Raw genomic sequence first — 21,219 nt, 5'->3', positions numbered from 1 at the left:
TGACTGAAACAGTAGAAAAAATTGGTAATTGCTCTTTTTTTAAATGTGTATCCATATGATAAGAAAATAAACATTGAACGAGAATTCCACTACTTTTAACCTAGCTCACAAACCACATTATAAGTAGCTGTCTGCTTCACACCCTCGAACAGTCAGCGGTATGTGCTTCACAACCTGTGCAGTCCGGTGACAGTATATGCTTTGGACTCCTGAGCAGGCAGGTCTGTGCTTCAGAACCTGTGCCGTCGAGTAGCAGTCTATGATTTAGACTCATGTGCACCAACGTAGCAGTCTGCATCACACCCTTGAGCAGTCAGCGGTATTTGCTTCAAAACCCGTGCCGTCGGGTAGCAGTCTATGATTTAGACTCATGTGCACCAACGTAGCAGTCTGCATCACACCCTTGAGCAGTCAGCGGTATTTGCTTCAAAACCTGTGCCGTCGAGTAGCAGTCTATGATTTACTCATGTGCACCAACGTAGCAGTCTGCATCACACCCTTGAGCAGTCAGCGGTATTTGCTTCAAAACCTGTGCCGTCGAGTAGCAGTCTATGATTTAGACTCATGTTCACCAACGTAGCAGTCTGCATCACACCCTTGAGCAGTCAGCGGTATTTGCTTCAAAACCTGTGCCGTCGAGTAGCAGTCTATGATTTAGACTCATGTGCACCAACGTAGCAGTCTGCATCACACCCTTGAGCAGTCAGTGGTATTTGCTTCAAAACCCGTGCCGTCGAGTAGCAGTCTATGATTTAGACTCATGTGCACCAACGTAGCAGTCTGCATCACACCCTTGAGCAGTCAGTGGTATTTGCTTCAAAACCCGTGCCGTCGGGTAGCAGTCTATGATTTAGACTCATGTGCACCAACGTAGCAGTCTGCATCACACCCTTGAGCAGTCAGTGGTATTTGCTTCAAAACCCGTGCCGTCGGGTAGCAGTCTATGATTTAGACTCATGTGCACCAACGTAGCAGTCTGCTTCACATCCTCGAACAGTCAGCGGTATGTGCTTCACAACCTGTGCAGTCCGGTGACAGTATATGCTTTGGACTCCTGAGCAGGCAGGTCTGTGCTTCAGAACCTGTGCCGTCGAGTAGCAGTCTATGATTTAGACTCATATGCACCAACGTAGCAGTCTGCATCACACCCTTGAGCAGTCAGCGGTATTTGCTTCAAAACCCGTGCCGTCGGGTAGCAGTCTATGATTTAGACTCATGTGCACCAACGTAGCAGTCTGCATCACACCCTTGAGCAGTCAGCGGTATTTGCTTCAAAACCTGTGCCGTCGAGTAGCAGTCTATGATTTAGACTCATGTGCACCAACGTAGCAGTCTGCATCACACCCTTGAGCAGTCAGCGGTATTTGCTTCAAAACCCGTGCCGTCTGGTAGCAGTCTATGATTTAGACTCATGTGCACCAACGTAGCAGTCTGCATCACACCCTTGAGCAGTCAGCGGTATTTGCTTCAAAACCCGTGCCGTCGAGTAGCAGTCTATGATTTAGACTCATGTGCACCAACGTAGCAGTCTGCATCACACCCTTGAGCAGTCAGCGGTATTTGCTTCAAAACCTGTGCCGTCGAGTAGCAGTCTATGATTTAGACTCATGTGCACCAACGTAGCAGTCTGCATCACACCCTTGAGCAGTCAGTGGTATTTGCTTCAAAACCCGTGCCGTCGAGTAGCAGTCTATGATTTAGACTCATGTGCACCAACGTAGCAGTCTGCATCACACCCTTGAGCAGTCAGCGGTATTTGCTTCAAAACCCGTGCCGTCGGGTAGCAGTCTATGATTTAGACTCATGTGCATTAACGTAGCAGTCTGCATCACACCCTTGAGCAGTCCGCGGTATTTGCTTCAAAACCCGTGCCGTCGGGTAGCAGTCTATGCTTTGGACTCCTGTTCAATAATGTAGCAGTCTGTCCTTCACACCCTTGAACAGTCAGTCGTATGCTTCAGAATCTGTGCAGTCGGGTAGCAGTCTATGCTTTGGACTCCTATTCAATAATGTAGTAGTCTGTGCTTCACACCCTTGAACTGCCAGCGGAATGTGCTTCAGAACCTGTGCCGTCTGGTAGCAGTCTGTCTGCTTCACACCCTTGAACAGTCAGTCGTTTGCTTCAGAACCTGTGCAGTCGGGCTGCAGTCTATGCTTTGGACCCCTGTGCAATAATGTTTGCTTCACAGCGCGGTGCAAACGGCCATCTGTACTACAGAGCCCTGTGCAGTCAGATATACACTTTTGCTTCAGACTCAAGCCCCAGTGTGTGCTTCAGTCCTACCTGCAGTAAGATGCAGTCTGGTAACTACAGAATTCAATATTCTGGTGGATACTTCCAACTACAGATTTCTCACCATGGAATATCCCCCATGGGACAAACTGGATGCATAGAGTTTTTATAGTATGGTTCCCATGTGGCACTAGGTTATGTGACTCTTTGCTGACCCCATAACACTCCAGAATTGACCGAGCAGAGCCGCATATAAGCTCCACCACAGTGCGCGTATGTCCATTCCTTTCTTTCTCCCTCTTCCAATGTGAATGTGGAGAGCTGCTTCCAACTTTGACAGTTTCCACAGTGCTAGGGAGCAATATCTGCAATAAAGCATCAAAATAAAAACTGTGCTGTGACTGCAGGAAACAGATTGATTGGTTATACTTTTATAAAGCATACCTGAAGGTAGACTGGAAGGCAAAGCTTTGTCGCTAAATTCAAGAAAAAAGTTGCAGCTTTCGAATATATCCACTCCAGGTCATTGGCCCAGTTTACATCCCAGCCGCTGAGCTTTTCCACCCACATCTGTTGCACTTCGAAGTCCAAACAGAAGCCAATATGACTCCAAAGAGTAGACACAAAGGCGTCAAGATGTCTCCTCAGTCCTGATGCACCCAATGTTTCCAAGCCAGTCGATCCAGCAGCAGAATAAGGCTTTCAAAAACGGCCATGCTATCAATTTTCAGGGATAGAGCTACAGCTTTTCTCCATTGAAACTGAAATGTTTTGACAGAAATTTTGGAGCATGGGTTGGCAACATCTGAGCCCTTGCCTCCATTTAGCGATGCCCTCACAGATGTTCTGATTGCTACTTGTCCGAAACCATATTCTTGGTTGTTAGCAGACAGGTGGTCAAACGTCATAACACCTACTGCCTGGGATTTTCTCACCAAGCACCCCACTCCAGAGAGCATTATTGCAGAGGCTGTGACCACCAACTCATTTCCAAGCAATCCTCTGAACAGAAACTAGAGGATTCCTCAGAGCACAAGTCCATCCTGCTACAGGAGAGCACACTTGTTACTTGCCAAGTGTGCCATAGAGAAGGGCGGGAGTAATAACTACCATTCTTTTCTCATCCTGAAAAAAGATGGGTTTCAGGTCTGTATTGAATCTCTGACCCCTGAACGACTTCTTTCGCAAGGACCAATTCAAAATGCTCACATTGGCTTCGATCCTATCTGCTCTGGAGTCTGGATACTTCATGGTGTCTTTCCACTTGCATGACGTGTATTTTTTAATCCCGCCTTGCTGTCTCGCAATACTGTAGGGACCCAGGAAATTTTTGTGTATACTGTGCTCCCCTTCAGCCTCACCAGCATTCCTTTGCTACTCGTGAGAGTGATGGCATTGGTGACTGCCTTTCTTTAGAGGTCTGGAGTTCCTTACCTCATGGACCAGATGCTGAAAGCTACAGCTTCTGTTTTCAATATGGCCTTATGTGCTTTATTAATATTCTTTGTTATAGGTTGCGCCTGACAAAAAACATTAAGAGGATCCTAATATTGACGGTTTTTGCTTGGTCAGAGATAAATTGTCTGGCCGTATAACAGCTTTGGTTGTCGGTTTGTTAAATGAAACCTATCTTTGACCAATGTGTCTGGCTCTGTGCACCTATCATCCTGTCACTTTTCACTTGCACTGCACCTTTACTAAAAGCGCCTGCTATCAAGCATTATTGCTTTCTTTTTTACTCGTCATGCCCTAGAAATGTCATTTTTAGGTTTCGCCTGGCGATCCGCTGCGCAGCAGCTTTCGCTCAGGTGAAATCTTTTGAGAAGCAGTATGGGGCTTTGTCGCGCCTCTCTGTTCCATTGGCTAGCTCCATAAATGGAGGCTAGCCATTGGAAGAGAGATCTGTCCGTCATTGCCCGAGCAGATTCGTGGGCGTTCCGGCGATTTTTACTCATCCCGCCCCTTTAACAACATCATGCGGCGGTGAGCGGTGGTTTATTTAAAAAATTTTTAAAGGTTTGTTTTGGCCATTTTGAAAGTGTCGTTTGCAGGGGTGGGTTGCGCGATGTCCCGCTGTCCATTCCCGCCCCCCCCCATGCTGTCCGTTCCCGCCCCCCTCCCGCTGTCCGTGTGTCCGTTCCCGCCCCCCCTCCCGCTGTCCGTTCCCGCCCCCACTCCCGCTGTCCGAGTGCCTGTAGGTGCTCGGTGGCAACGGCCCATCATTGACTGCGCATGGGGAAGGGCGGGGGCAGCGGGTCGCGGCGGCGGCGCGGTTTCACCGTGCGAGTGTGTCACACAATTACAACACGGGCTCCTGAGGCTTCATGAAGATGGCGCCAGATCCAAGGCCCTGTTGGTGAAGGTAAGCTTGGCAGCTGGGTGGCACTGAGAGCTCCGGGCGTGTGGGGCTGCTGGCAGAGAGGGGAAAGTCTTCTTCGTAGTTGGGTTCACGTGTCCCGTGTAAGCAACTCTGAAAGAATGGTCCAGACCTTTCATGACAGCTTGTGTTAGTTTATTAGCTTGTGAGAGTTCCCTAGCTTTCCTCCCTTGTAGTTGTCCTTATATTCCCTTTGTTTTATAATGATCGCTATGCATTTGTCTTTGGTTCTCATTCGCACTCTCCGAGCAAGTGAGTGCATGCCATTTGGGTGCAACCTCTGTTCTCTTGGAGTTTGGCTCACTCTTTCTCTTCCCTTGGGATGGGTCGTGCTTGCATGCGCATATGTGAGTGTTGTGAGTTTAGCACTTGCATCTCTTTCCAATTCCGTGAGTTTCGCACTTGCGCCTCCCTCCCCTTGCAGTCAGCTGCACTTTCCATCTCTGCACTTAGTTGTACACCCATCTCTCTCTTGAAGAAAATAGCGCTCCTTATTGTATGTGGAGTGCATTCGCTGCCTGGCACTGTTGTTTGCTTGGGGTAGGCCTGTGCACCCTGATTGTATATAGTGTGCTATCCTCTTTGTATTGGCATGTATGCTCCCCGTTGCATGGATTGACGCCTGCATACACGCTCTTCCTCTTGCATATGTGGGCCTTCCTGGTGCACATGTGGGCGCTCATAGTCTTCTCCGTTCACATACATAGGTGCGCTGCATTTAGTAGTGGTTCTCCTATGATGTAGTTGAACTTTCTCTACTGTGGTTGTTCCTTATTGATCATTGCACTTTTTTCATATGGACATACTTACATTTTCTGTAACCATGGAGTGATTGTGTCCTGTACTACTGTGCTTTCTTCCCCTTTGTATTTCACTCTTCCTAAATTTGAAATGTATCTGTACCAACATGCCTTCTTTTGTCGCCAAGTCCCCATGTTCTTACTGTCATGTAATTATTGGGGTGAACTTCATGTTTAATGTTGGGTGGTTATTATAGCGCTACTTTGCAGTCAAGAGCAAACTGCTCTTTTCTTGTTATGCTGTAGAGAGATTTCTCTGCTCTTATGTTGTCTCTTCTCGCTTACATGAACTTTTGGACTTGTATAGGTTAAATAGCGTCATACAGTGCATGCGCCAGGGGAAAAGGCACAGAAAAAGGTCAATCTGTAGCAGTTTGGGCTATGTAGCATTAGGATTTGAATTATGATCTCATGCAGCACTGTATGGGCGAGAAACTTGTAGCTACGCTTTCAAAACTGTGGTCAGCGACATTTCGTGTGAATGGCTTCTCAGCACCGCTGCCCACTCCTGTTGTCGGGCTGAATGCCTGCAGGTGCACATAGGTCCATCCATACTCGACGCCCCCCCTCCTTTTGACATCTCTTCACCTTTTCCCCAGTGATTGCATCTTTTGTCTGTCGCTTTCGTTAGTGACCGTTCTGCTTGGAGAAGCACTACAGTGTTCTGTATTGAAGAGTGAATCTGATGTGTGTATTATCATCTTCTGGGCTGGGATCTTTATTCTATTGTTATTTGAGGTGGTACGTTGATGGCTGTACATGCAACCGTGAAGGTACAAGTTATTTAGGTTACTTTTTTAGAGCTTCATTTTATTAATTGACATCACGGTTTTAACGTAAGGGTTACGAGCATATGTAGATAATCACTTTATTTTGTGGAGCTATTGCTTGATGCCACTCGTGGTTCCATTCTCTGCACTGATGCTTAGTTGGTAAGTTTTTGCCCAGCCGTCTTTCCCCTTGTCTTTAAGTGTCTTTCCCCTACAGTAAATAAGGCTGGCACATAATCGGTGGTTGCCACACTTGATGTGTACCGGTATTGGGTCCATACTGCCAGGTTGTCACAGCGTGAGATCAAGTTGAAGCGCTTGAATTATCTATCTGGGGTATTGTTTTCTGAAAATGTAATGCATTTCTAATTTTTATCGCTATTAAAAGCTTACGTCTAGAATGCAATGTTTGTGTCTTGATGTATTAGCAGTGTTAGGTTGGCACGATTTAGCTGCCTCACCTTTCTGCGTTTCCAATGTGTTGGTGTTGGTCGTCCTTAAGGTGCTCTTTGAATAGCCTGCCTCTCACTAAAACATCGTTTAACGTAGCAGGTTCACTACTACCCTGAATTACACTCTGTATGATCGCTGTTCTTTCTCGGGGCTTCCATTGGCTGGGCCTTCACTGTCATCACTTCCTGCACTGAAGGATTGTGGTTTTTAGGTTTCGCCTGGCGTTCGCCACACACACCACACCACACACAGCTCACTACCATACATGCCAACGTTTCAGAAGAGCAAAGTGTGTGTGTGTGGCTCTGGGTGTGTGTGTGTGGCTCTGGGTGTGTGTGTGTGTGGCTCTGGGTGTGTGTGTGTGTGTGGCTCTGGGTGTGTGTGTGTGTGGCTCTGGGTGTGTGTGTGTGTGGCTCTGGGTGTGTGTGTGTGGCTCTGGGTGTGTGTGTGTCGCTCTGGGGGTGTGTGTGTGGTAGTAATTGCTGTCTGCTGAGCTCGTCCGTAGGGTACAATAGGTCTCACATTTGTGAGAGATTAAGCTAATGGCAATGTAAATGACAATGCCATTTATTTATCTGTTTTCAAAACAAACACATAAATACAAAATTTGTCATTTACAATGCCAATAGCTCTAACTTTTCCAAAGGCGAAACCATTGCATTGTAAATGCTTGTTTTACCAGTCATTTTGTTTTTCATTTTTCTATTTTTTTCATTTTAAAGTGGCTATAGTACTTGACTAGGCCCTGTAATTATGATGTAAATTGATCAGAAGGATAACACATTTCTGATATGTTGTAATTACACTGGTTCCTTTGAATATTGGATTGTCCTCTGCTTCTATTCTGTCAATTAATGGATGGCTGGTTTAGGTTCTCAAGGACAGCACCACTGGCGTATGATACTGAAACAAGGAGGAAGGATTGGGGTTATGAATTATGTGCCAGGAGGCTTTGCTCCTCTGGAGGTGGCTATAGCACCAGGGCATCTTTCTGGCACCTAGCGTGGTCTATCAATGCCAGAATAGACTAACTGAGCAGATGTGTGGGAGATCAAGGGTGGTGTATATACCCTGAGGTAGCAGAGAGCATCTCCGCCAATGGAGGGGCAAACTTGACTAGATCTTTTCGCCACCATTGAACACACGGAATTTCTGCAAGAACCCACTAGAAGAAATGCTCTGACTAGAATGGAACAAGAGGCTCTTGGATATCTTCCCACCACTAACTCTCCCGTCCAGAGTTCTGAAGAAGAGCAAGAAAGACCGGGCCAAGTCATGTTGGTAGCTTTAAATCAGACGAGGAGTGTGGTACTCTGAGCTGAGCATGAGCAACTGTCCTCCAATCAGGCTTCACTTCAGAAGGGCGTCTGTTTCAGCAGCAGGGCAGAATCCTCCATCGGGGTCTGCACAACTTTCTTCCATGTGTGGATATTGAGGGTCGGCTTTCCATCTGCTACCAGAGGTAGAAGAGGTCAAATGCGCTGCCAGACCTCCTTCCAGGAAATCCATCTACATTGGGTCGAGTTGGTGGGGTGCCTAGGACACTCAACCATTGGTCTTGACCCAGAAGTGTCTTCCAGTGGGCACTACAAAAGGAAAGGTTGTCTGCCCGTTTGGCCTTTCTCAGTTTGCTGAGCCAACCCTCCTTGATCTAATCACCTGTGGTGATGAGATTTAATAAAGGTTTGATGATATTCCTCATGTGTATCTTTGTGTCTCCTGTATTTATCATTGCAGTTATGCCAGCTTGTCGCATGAGTTAAATGCAGGCACTGTCAGCGCAGCTGCCCTACACTCCAAATTGGCCGGACATATTGGGGCTGAGAACTCGTGACTCCCTTCCGCAGTTTCTCACTCTGCTATTGTTCTTGATTCTCCTTCACTCCTCGAAAGAGGAGTAGAGCCTCCATCTGTTTGTTCCCTTTAGGTCTTTAAGCCTTTGTATAGATCATACCAAGGACCATGGAATGGATGATTAGCTTCATGTGGGCTTCTCCGGTGTAAAGAAAGGTAAGGCTGTGTAGAAGAGGACCTCCTGTACAGTGAGCAGAACCAGATCCTGGGAGGTCTGAGGGCCATTTTACCTGGGCTAACACCACTAGCACTGCTTTGGCTTGGGGGTGTCTATCCCTGGTATCTGGAGTGAGATCCCCCCATATTTGGTTGAATTTCTACACGTGGTAACAGGGTGGATCACGATCTGGGCTGCACGCTAAAAAGACAAAACTGAGTAACTTTTGCGAAACTTGAATAATTGGTGTGCACTTGGACACCCTCTTGTGTGAAATGTCCCTGATATCTGTCAGCTCTGAACGTGAACATCAGTGCATTCCTTCACGAAGCACTACTGCCTTGACAGCCAGGTCCATCTGGAAGGACACTTTGCTCGCTCAGTTAGGCAATGCTTTTTGATCTGAGTTCACTTCACAGACCGTCAGCCTGGTGGAGCACTGCTTTCATGTGTATTTTAAGCTGAGGAATCCTGCAGCTGGAAGGATCCATCAGAAAAACAAGTTACTTACATTTCGTAACACTCTTTCTGGTGGATACTGTCACTCCCTTTATTCTGCCCTCCTACCACCAAGTTTTGTGGAGTGGCTTCTTCTCAACATATAAAATTGTCCCACATAAGTGACCAGTATACAGAACAACGATTTGTTATGGTCCTATTTCAGGGTACGGAAAGGAAAATGACAGACGAAAGTTGTTAGGCAGGGGTAGGACCAATCTACGGCTCTGATCACCATTTCTGGCATGGAGTCAGAGCAGATCCGCACAATGCTTCCTTGCGGCAGACTGGAGCACTGCTGTAAAACATACGCCACATCCAGTCTGGCACCTGAGAGGTATTCCAGGGTGACTAATCTGCGGTTAGGTACAGTATCCTCCAGAAAGATAATTACCAAAGTTAATTAATTTGCTTTTGTGTATGTCAGACCTGCAGACAGCCGTTTGTATATCAAATTTCCCTGCTGTCAGCAGTCTGGTTCAGGCCTCCTCTTCTGCAATCAGCAGACTTTCTTTCAATCTCTACAATCCACAGACTGACAGAAAACAGCCTCTAGGGAACAAGGTACTTTGAATTTAAGGCATTATCTCTCAAGTGGTAGAAAGTGCTTCGCAAAACTCTGGTTTAAGCAGCTGTCGGTGGAGCAGACCCGTCACTCAGAATCTTAAAACTCTGGTTCTGTTCGTTTGTAATCTGTGGGTCCAGGGATCAGCTTTTTAAGATGTCAGCAGTGATGACGTCACAAGTAATGTCATATGTGAGCTTCTAAGCCGTGTGTTTTTGGGGTGCAAGTTACAGTTAGCCCAGTAAATAAAAGTGATGAATGTTCTTTTTCGTATTTTCAACATTAGCCATTAGCTGTTCTCATTTCAACACCTAACTAGGACAACCCTTTAACCTTTGTTTATTTTGTGAATTTCTAGTCTGTTTACTGTAAAAAAACAAAAAAACATCTTATTACCCTATCTAACTCTTGTCGATTCAACCTTTGTTTTTTTCAGTGAATTTCTAGTTTTTTTTATTTAATCTAAGATCTTATGACCATACCTAACTACAACTTCACTTGAACTTTCCCACTGGGCACAGCCTTTGGGACTCGCGCAGGACCAATCGTCATGATATGCCTTATTTTTTTAATCCGTTCAAGACCACTGAGCACCTCTTTAAATGCAGATTCCAATAACACTTTACAGCAAATCACAGAAGGCACGCTTTCTGAGTAAAGATCGAAATGTTGTCAATTTTTTTAAAGCTTTTCTGTAGCTGCGACTGAAGTTTCCTGTGCAAATTAACATGGAAAATTTCCATTTTGGCAACCAGGGCACCATCTAACGTTGGCCCAGAGGATCAGGAACAGTCCATCGTCATGCGGCTGCAGGAGAAACCCAATGTGTGGCACATGCGGATCCATAGCCACCCTTGAACTTGTAATCATTGCTTGCCCGCCACCTAAGGCCAAGGACTCTGTTCCGCTAAAGCAGAATTCACATTCGAAGAAGCCCTCGGCCTGCAACTAGAGCCAGTGCCATTGATGAAGAAAGTAACAAGGCTACAAGCCCACCACCTTTGCATTAACTGCCTCTCCGTCGCCTCCTTTTGTGCCTACCCTCCTTCCCACCTTTACCACCTCTTGGCCCTCTGCCTCTCTCATCACAGAGGCCACCTCATTCTGGGTTTGGGGCACACAGCCCATGCTCCACTCAGGACCTTTATGACCAACCCCGACCAACAGCCACAAGATGACCCTTGGGATGATTACGACACTGATCCCCCAGGAGATACAGACCCTGGTCTCTGTACCCTGCACGACCATCAACACCATCAATACACTTGAACTATCTGTACTACTTGTTTGATCCCTTTGCTTATTTGTTTTACTTGTATTATCGACTTACCTGATTGTCTATGCTCCCTCTTATTTGTACTATTTATATTATTGACTTACCTGTTTGACTATGCTCCCTCATGTACCTACCCTACCTCACTTTTTACCTACAATTACGCTATGCCCAAATGCCTGTTATGCACTCTCCTGTTCTTACCCCCTGTCTTTGTAAAGCGCTCTGATATCTGCAAAGATCTTGTTCGCGCTATATAAAACTTTCAAAATGAACATAAAACACCGGATGACACCACTTCTTATTGTAAGGCACCCAACAGGGCAGCCACCTACCATAAATTAGAAATGCGCATGTTCCCATATGAAAAAGAGTTCCTCATGGAGACACTCTTGGCTACCTAACTCTCAATGCAGTATCTCCCGAAGCCAATGGCATTCTGAAGCCCGCTCCAGATAGCAAGCATGCAGGCGCTCAGGGCACAGGTGACACATCTCCACCGGACAAGGAGCAGGAAGTTCAACGCAACTGGTAAGTGCGTCACTGCACAATCTTCCACGCAGTGACTCATCTCCAACTCTGTTGGCTTCCTCTCCCGATACAACACGGCGCACTAATATGAAATGGAGAAACTCCTCCAAAGCTTTCAAGACTAATACAGTGCCTCATGGAGGCACTGTATTTCCGAGTTCAAGCTCCTTTCCAACATCCCCCATCCGGCGTGTCCTTCATGTTGCTGACACCACAGCATGTGCTATCAACTCCAGTGTCCTAATGCTTTGACACGCGCGGCTGCATTTCTCTGGCTTAAAAAAAAGTGCCTTTGCTCAGCCTGCCCTTTGATGGGATGCACCTCTTTGGACCGAAAGTTGATCAGATGCTGGAGAAAATAAATAAGGACACGGATACCACAAAGACCATGGGAGCTTTACATACACTATCTGCATATGGCTGATATTGGAGATCTCAGAACCGCGGAGGCTCCAAGACGCCCTCTCCGGAGGCCTCCACCTCTTTTCACAGGCACCAACCCCAGCTGACCTCTCCCCGCGACTACTTCCGAGGATGTTACAGGGGTAATAACTGCAAGACTAGGGGCAAGGATGGCACCACCGAAGGAGCTGCCACAGCTAAATAATGACTTGCGTGTGTCCTTTCACCGTCCCCCGACCACATCACACCTGTCAGGGGATGTCTCCATGGTATTTTTCCCCGTGGTGGATGGAAATCACCTCAAGACCAGTGGGTACTCAACATCATGCACAAGGGTTGTTTGGGGCTCACTGCTACTCCCCAAATCATCTCACTCCACAAGCACACTCTCTCCCTTCAACACCAATGCTTCCTTCAAGGCAAAGTAGACCCTCTCCTATGAAAGATAGATATAGAGGCCAGGCCATTACACCAGCAAGGAAACGGGGTGTACTACATATACTTTCTAATTTCCAAGAAGCATGGGTACCTCAATCCTATACTCAACCTTAGGCCTCTCAACAAATACATCCTGGCAGGTCAATTTCACATGGTCATACTCCATGATGTCATCTCACTGCAGCAAGTCGACTTTATGATCGTCCTAGACCTGAAAGATACCTCTTTTCACATTCCGATTTACCCAGCTTATTGCCGGTTTATGGCAAGTGGTTAGCATTATCAGTTCAAAGTCCTGTCTTTTTGAATTTCCACTGCCTCCAAATGTCTTTCAGTCGTGGCCACACACCTCAGGTGCTCTGGCGTCCATAACTTTTTTCATCTTGACGACTGGCTGATCAAGAGCGCATCCCAGTAGCAGTGGTTGCCTCACACCCAGGCCACCATAGACATACTTTACGGTCTAGTGCTGACATCAATGCCCTAAAATCCCACCTCCACCCGCTACAGATTCAACTATACTTGGGGAGGTCCTCATCTCTGTAGTAGGGAAAGCCTTCCCCAGTCCAGCAGAGTTCAAGCCTTCTAGGTGTTTGTCCTTCTCTTGTAACAGTCATGCGCCTTGGCATGATTGCCTCTTGCATTGCCATAGTACCGCATGCTAGGTTACATATGCGCCTCTTGTAGGAATCCCTTGCAGCACCGTGGTCTCAAGCGGGGGGTCACTGGAAGGATCTAGTGTTGATCTCTGGCTCCACTTGCTTCTCTCTGCAGTGGCGAAACACCAACAACCTGTTCCACAAATAGCCCATTCTTGACTCAATTCTACAAGTATCCATCACAACAGACGCTTCCCTCTCTGGTTGGGGGGTGCACTTGCACAAGCTCACTGTCCAAGGTCTGTGGGAACCCCACAAGCTCTCCACGTCAACTACTTCAAGCGGTTTGCCATCCAGCTAGCATTCAAGGCCTTCCTCTCTCATTCGCAACAAGCTAGTTCTCATTTGCACCGGCAATATGACTGCCCATGTACTAGCTTCAGAAACAAGACCGGACATACTCACCACAGCTGCCAATGCTGGTACAGAAAAAAAGAATAATAAATGAACAGCAGGAGCACCGGCATGGAGCGCCCACACAATGCCCTGTGGAATTTTTTGGGGTCATATTTTTTTATTCTGTTGCTGCCCCTAGAAGGGATAGTGGCACCATGAAGCCTTTTAGAAAAAGATATATATTAAACAAAAAAGCATAGAGTGGTCTCCTGGGTCGTTAAATCCATGACCCCAGGAGAGCTTAGAATATTTTTTGAATGCACTTCAAACTGGAGCTGTATGCTCTTCCACTGGAGTGCATGGACCCCTTGCGGTTGGTTCTGTGCCTGCACTTTATAAGATGCAAATGTTTATAAAAAGTCTCAAAGGCCTGATTATTTAATGCTTTATTGAAACATGCTGTGACAATCACTATTATCAAAAATCACAATTCTTTGAATTTATAAACTATACATTTGATAATAGTTATTTATGGCAAAGCCAATATGTTTCCTTTATATATGTTGATGTACTGGCCCCATTGATAAAGCCAGTAGGCCACCTGCTTTCTGTTTCTTGGTGTTTTGACCCTTTGAGAAAGCCAGTAGACTTGGTTCAGTTGAAATGACACTGTATTTGTATTGTTTCATGATATAGCTGTGCTAGTTCACAGGGTGTTCGGTGAGGGCATGGCCACAAGTCGCGCGTTGCAGGGAGATTGGCTGCCCGCAGGGGGATGGACCACCGTCCTGGCTGCGATCAAGCCCTGCACCCAAACCCACGCCACAGATGGCCTGGGACTGTGCATGGCTGGGTGTTGGGTGCTGAAAAAAAATGAAGGTTAAAGTGTTATAATTAGGAAGTGTAATGATATCTTACTAGTCATTTAAAATAAAGAAAATAAAAAACGAACACCATCGGTAGTCTCCGCAAAAAAAACAAAGGTTAAAAGGGGGTTATAGTTGGGTGAAAATGTCAGGTAAAACAACCCGTTTTAAATGAAGAAAAAAACTGAAATTCACTAGTTACAATTATCTTAAGTAACTATAACTCGCACCCTCGATATGCACTGCTAATAACCTCACATATGACATCAGTGATGTCATAGAAGAGGTCAAAAGTTATCACATGACTGCAACGTCCGATATTACATCTTTGATGACACTGTATGCATGGTGTGGTGGTGCGCATAGTTACTTTAGTGTGCTTGTTGAAGATGAAGAGAAAGGTGGGGTATTGCAAAGGGTCAGTTGGCTAGTGTCCTTCCATTTCAGGTTCAAAAGGGTGTCATTCCTGACATTTATCTGTTTTTATGGACTTCATTGGTTGGTTATGCTTACGAGAAAGTGTCACTCATTAAGTCATTAAATGTCACTCCTAAGTGCACTGAAACTGTAAAAATGTTGCCCATAAGTTGGATGAAAACTTAGCAGTTATGTTCTGGTGCTTCCTCCAAACAACTATTCAAGCCCGTACAAACCAGCGATAGCCTTGTGTGTGGTGCCGGAAGAGCTAGATGAGATCCATATTTCTTCTATTACTGCACCTAGATATATAACCTGCTAACTTATTTATTTATTTTGGAATTTTATAAAGCGCCTGGTTACGCGCCCCGGTGTGTCCCCGCGCTGAGAGAAAAGTATGAGGTGGCCAGAGCAGGGGGATTACATCAATACTGAGCGGAAGAGGTGGGTTTTAAGAGCTCTGCGGAACTTAGCCTCAGAAGGTTCGAGACGCAGCTCCATCGGAAGCCTATTCCAGCTCTTGGCTGCGAGTAGCCTGAAGGATCTGCCCCCCCATTCGGGCTTTATGAATTTTGGGGACGGCTACAAGTCCGATGACATAGGATCTGAGCATGCGTTCCGGTCTGTAGGGAGTAATAAGGCGGTGTAGGGGATCGGGCTCCTTGCCCCCGATGATGCGGTGACACATGCATAGTGCTTTAAAGGTAATCCTTTCTCTGACCGGAAGCCAGTGTAGGGACTTCAAGGCAGCTTTAGAGGCCGTTCTCCTAGGGAGCCTCAGCACCAGCCGGGCTGTGGCATTTTGGAGTACCTGGAGACGATTGAGGCTTCTAGCTGTTATTCCCAGATAGAGAAGGTTGGAGTAATCAAGTCTTGATGTAACCAAGGCATGCACCAGAGTCTGCCTGGCACCCACAGGGAGTAGGTCCAGGATCTTCCGTAATTGCTTGTTCTACTTAACGATTACTCTTTCTTTTAATGAGCATGTTAAAAATAACATGGTTTGGGTTAAATGCTTTTAACAAACTAAGTGTGCTTTTGCTCATTTTACAGCCAGTGCACCCCCAGTATACTACAGCTACTATGTGCTCCCAGACGGAACGTACTGCCTGGCACCCCCACCCACGGGTGTGGATGCGGCTTCCTACTACAGCCATGTTCCTGCCGGCGTGGAAGTGCCAACTACGACTGGCGTCACGGCCCCCCCTGCTCCCGGTGTCTCTACGCCCCCTCCCGCCTCCAGTCCCGGCACCACTATGGCCGCCACCGTAACACCCGCCAGGTAGGGTTATACTTTCTGTCTTCACTTAGAATGTTAGTCTGTATTCCGCCTTCATTTCTGCCAGATGGTTTAATGTATATGAATACCACCTGGTAAATGCTTGTTGTGAAGTCAGGACTGCACTGCTTTCCATAATTAAAATCACATTTACATTTTTCTTTGCAGTAATCAGATGCTTTTTCTTTGAGTAGTTCCGAGATTTTAAAACCAGTCTTGTTCCATGCTGTGGCATTTAGCAAAAAAAAGGATTTTTTGCTTAAGAATGCTCTGCAAATTCTCATGTATATTTAGAACATGCTTATAGTGTTTTTTAGGACTTGCTTCAGGCTTTGGCTTTTGGTTGTGAGAGCCAGTGTTGTCAATGAATTAAAAAAAATACATGTAAAGTAGTAGATAGAAATGGTAGGCTTTGGGTCAGCCTTCTTCAGACTTAGTTTTTCATATTATTATTTTTTTTTAAAGCATTGACATTGCTTGGATGGGTTGTCCGTCAATGCCATGGCATTTTCAGGATGGTTATATAAAGTAGTCCTTTCCTTAAAACTTAAACTGCAAATTCTACATTGTCTGTGTTCGTTCATGTATTTACTTTGCTGGCATAGCGATATTGGTTGTGCTAATTTACGGTTTTACTGCTTGCTGTTTCGATACCTAAGCTTGTCAATACGACGTCCCAGCGCCATTCAGTCATTGTGTTTGCGCTTTCCTGTCTTCATTTGCTAGTATGACGCATGCTGGATTTGTAGCTACCTTTGGTTCATGAAGTGTCAGTGTGTAGGCACACAGGAAGGGTTTCTTGACGAGGAATAACATTTTTGACAAAGGGGCAACAAGATCTCCAGTGCTATAGGTTGCTGTGGATTTGCATCATACAAGCAACGCAAACTCCATGTTGGGCCTGTGTCGTACCTCTCTTGAAGTGTACTCTTTTTAAATCATCTGTGTGATTGAATAAGAAGATTATTGTTGAGGAAACACTAATACTTGCACATAAACCACTCTTCCAGCAGCAACAAAGCGTGCTTTTATGAAAGAGTTTGAGATTCTCATTAACCGTGATACTAATTTGTATGCAAGAAGTCTAGACATTAATGCAGTAGGGCATGCCTTTAACTATCGGGCAAAAGTATTATTAACCATACCAGTCCGCTGCATCTACCATATCTTCTCACCTCTCCGTTACTAACCTGACATACCCATCTACTGTATCTACCTAAGATAGCTAGCTTTTCATACCTGCCTTCAATATCTACCCCCATACTCAACCTATGATACTGTATCTAACCTATCATACCTGCCAAACCGGCCTACCATACTTAACCCATATTGCTTAATCTAAAGTACCTACCATAGCTAGCCAAACATACCTTCCATACCTAACCTACCTACCATGCCCAATCTAGAATGCCCAACCTATCCACTTTGTCTAACCTTCCTATCAAACTTAGCATCTGTACCTTACTAGCATACTTACATAAATGACTTTCGGACATGCACACTAGTCTCACTCCTCTACCATCATTTATTTGCCTCCTTTACATAGCCTACATTACCTCAATATCCTACTTCAGCTTCCTACCATGCCGAACATTGCATACCTAACCAACCTAGCTAGCATGCCCCTTCTACCACGCCTACCTAACTTTACATACCTACCATTCATAATTGATTATACCTTACTTAACAAGCATACGTACACATTCATACCTACTAAACGTGGGATACCTTGCCTACCAAACCTACCCATCGCGCCAGGGCGTCCAACCATTGCTATCCAACCTAGTATATCCCTTCAATCAAGCATACCTAACCTTCCATACCTAGTCTACTTCACCTCTTCAGATCCTGTATCTTACGCCTGTCCTGGCATCCCTAGCAAGAGTGCAGGACACTAGGCCATTCCAATGTTCTTTCACCTGTTCTGGTGGCTCAGTGGACTAATGCATCCACTGTAGAGGCCCATGTTTGACCTCATGATCACAGGTTCAAATCCTGGCTGCTCCACTCAGCCTTTTATCATCTGAGGTTGGTAAAATGAGTACCATTGAGTTGGGTAAAAATAAACATATGTTATTCGGCGCCAAGAGGCCTGCAGGTGAAGGTGCAATTTACAAATACACGTTATGTTCTTTAAAAATAGCAAGACCTTTGGCAATGCTTGTTCATGTTTGGCTCCCATTTGAAGTAGCTGTAAGCGATTATGTGTTTCTCCTGAACAGTTTTAATTGAGAAAAATTTGAGGTGATTTTCCCTGTGCTGCATAATTCAGGGTCATAATGCCCGGCACTTCTGATGAATGGTGCATGCTGCAGCTAAGATATGAATTTACAGTGGTCTGAGTGCATGAGCAGTGTGCAGTAAGCCAGAGAATACGGCCCCTCTTGCATGTCTGTGTGGGGGAGGAGGTGTATTATCCATTGGGTAGGTACTAGGGCCAAGGTGCCAATTTTTTCTGTCTTTTTCCTTGCAGTGGACAACTTCCTACTAAGTGTGTTAAGATCTCCGGGGCTTTCCTCACAGACTAGCATCTGCTGTGTAAAGGGGTCGATTTGTACTCATGATGTGGGTTTGATTAAACAGTCTTCAGCAAGGTGTGAGAATGAACCTCCCAGAAGGATTGCTTTTCCAGTTAATGTACAAACAACAATAGGAGGCAGGGAGATTAAGGAATACTCTCTTAGTCCCCGGTTAAATGCAAATAAACAAGAGAAGAGAGGTTAATTAGGTCTCAAGAAGCCACAGAGACAGAGCGAAGCAACTGGGGGATCACACACCCACTTAAGGTGGAAAAGAAAGCCCTCACACACCGACCTGGTCAGTGTCATGCTTCATCATAGGGCCCCACCACAGAGGCCGAATGCCTCTTTGGTGTGCTACGACGCCAGAAGACTGCGGAGCTGGTTGTGTGAAAAGGGCGTGCTGTGAGGTTTAAAATTAAAGGTGCCTAAAGGGTATCTACAAAAATGTTTAATGGTTGATCCCTAGGACACGAATAAAAGGGTTATGTATCTGAATTTACTGCCAAAGGTAATGGATTGGTTAATTCAGAATATACATTAGCCAGTCAACATGTTTCAGCCTTATCAGTGGTTTAAATTTACCTAGGCATTCATCAGGACAGAATTAAACCCCGGCGGTATGGACTCTCTAATCGTCCACCCTGACCTGGGGGCGTGAAAGTGAAAAAAAATAAAAAAAGTGATAAAGTGCATAAAAAAAGGTGGAAGAGCAGGTTGCTCATTCCAAAAATACTCCTAATTGCGAAAATACTCCTAATTGCGGAGTGTTTCTGCACCTGTAAAGCAAATGACACAGACAAACACAGAAGACATACACACAATTAGTTGTGAATATAGGTCATTGCTTTTGTCCAGGGTGCTTCATAGTTGTGGCATAAATTGTGTTCCCAAATAAACACTAGAATTAACACCATCCATATAGCCCTATAGGGATGATACCACTAACTGTGGGAAGTGAAGTGGAAAAAGGTGTTTAAAACACACAAATTAGCTAGAAAGGGGTTAAAAACACGACACAAGTACTCCATAGGAGGGATCAATGGACCAAAGGTCTGTGACCCCACTGAAAGGTTCATAAATTCAAATCATATCTCACTCTAGAATATGGCGCTAACTGCACCATGGGTCTCGGGAGGGGGGTTGGAGTGTACCTGGCACATCCTGAAATTAGAAAGCAGAGGCTTGAAATACACAGGATCGGGTTTTACTTAGCTCGATCTTGTCGAAATAGGCAGATCGTGGTGGTGGTGTGACTCACGCCCTCAACACTCTCAGCCTGCTTATGCACCTCGCACAGCCTCAAAACCGGACCCAGACGATGGAGAGCGGGGCCGGTAAATGGGTTTAAAAAGCGTTTCTTCGTTCTTCCGCGCTCTTCCGGGTGGGCGTGTCCCGTGCAAGAGCGAGGCTTGGAGCGCGCCGGCCCTGGTTGGAGGGGCGCGGAGTGTATCCAAACCGAGGTATGAATGTCATAACCAATAGGGGAGGCCCAGCGGATTGAATGTAGGTAGAAAGCTTTATGCGATCATAACACTGTTCAAAAACAATGCAAGAAACGATGTGTGGGTATAAGCAGCCATAGGGGCGAAGCTGCGAGTCATCAAATGCTAAGAATTGCATAAGTCTAAACACTAGGTGGCACGGAGTCCAAAAGTGCAGACCTTGTGAAAATAAAAGCTATTGGTGAAAATAACCCCGAGTGTCGAAAACGCTCAGAATTGCCAAGAGAATGAGTATGAACAAGGGGTGTGCAGATAATAAAGCTGCGTGGGAGATAGGAGTTTTTGCAACGATTGATGTCAAAGTGCATTATACCATAAATACATTGTGGGGCAGGCTGCCTAGACTGTTCAAAGCTGGAGGGGGTTCTCAAGACAATGGCCATAGCTATGCACACATTATGACAAAGGGCGCGAGTATGCAGACATTGTGACAATAAGGCTACACAATGGTGGGGTTGTCATTCGTTTAGAGAGTGACCATTTGGGTGGAAAAAGAGTACTGTGTTTAGTTTGCAGATATAGCTGTACAAGAGCATAAATAGAGACTATAGGGTAGTTGAGACTATCTTGTTAACCCAGAACCGTATTCCACGGGATGTCATCATTCAGCCCAACGGTGTTGGTGCCTAAACGGTACACCTAGCGCAGCTCCTTTTCAAAAAGCCTGCTTGTTACATTAGTGGTACCAGTGATTGCCTCAATAATTGTCCATTTCATGTCATTGGTGGTATGATTGGAATCCAGAAAGTGACGACTCAACTTAGTTGTTGCTTTTCTGCACCTGATATTACTACGGTGTTCACAGATACGCTGTTTCACTTTGCGTGTCGTCATGCCAACATAACGTAAGGCACAGGGACATGTGATTAAATACACCACATTCATTGAATTGCAGTTAGTGTGTGCAATCTGTGTCCAGGTTTTTCCTTGTTCCAACGAGAGTGTTTTTGAAGCCTCCGTTAGGTGGCATACGCTGCAATCTGAACAGGGGTAGTGCCCTATGACTTGAGGCAAACCCCATGCTGCCGTGACTGTAGGGATTTTGGGGGGTGTCTTTTTCTTTTGGACGAGTGTGGACTAAGGCATCCTTCAGACTACGACCCTTCTTGAAAGAGAAGAGAGGCTTTTCCCAATCCTCTTTGGAGGATGTTATGATACTCCAATGTTTGTTTGTCTTCTTCATGAGGTTAGATAGGCTGTTATATATGGTTACACATGTGAGTGGTACTGCTTCTTGGTTATTGATTTTTTCTTCCAGCAGGGCCTCTCTCGGCTGGTTTCTTGCTC

At 45.7% G+C, this 21,219-nt stretch overlaps 1 protein-coding gene across 5 annotated transcripts in view; it reads left to right on the top strand.

Annotated features, from left to right (window-relative positions):
• SFSWAP (splicing factor SWAP) overlaps nt 1-21,219 on the top strand; it is a 579,257-nt gene that overhangs the window by 100,979 nt on the left and 457,059 nt on the right. For all 5 annotated transcript variants that reach the window (XM_078667992.1, XM_078667991.1, XM_078667989.1 and 2 more), the window contains exon 8: nt 15,683-15,911. In XM_078667992.1, coding sequence (XP_078524118.1) covers nt 15,683-15,911 — 229 coding nt within the window. The remainder of the gene's footprint in view (nt 1-15,682; nt 15,912-21,219) is intronic.

The sequence above is a fragment of the Lissotriton helveticus genome, chromosome 11 (genome assembly GCF_964261635.1).
Source record: "Lissotriton helveticus chromosome 11, aLisHel1.1, whole genome shotgun sequence".
NCBI lineage: Eukaryota > Metazoa > Chordata > Amphibia > Caudata > Salamandridae > Lissotriton > Lissotriton helveticus.
The sequence above is the reverse complement of the archived record's forward strand: the minus strand, read 5'-3'. Positions and strand labels throughout refer to the sequence as shown.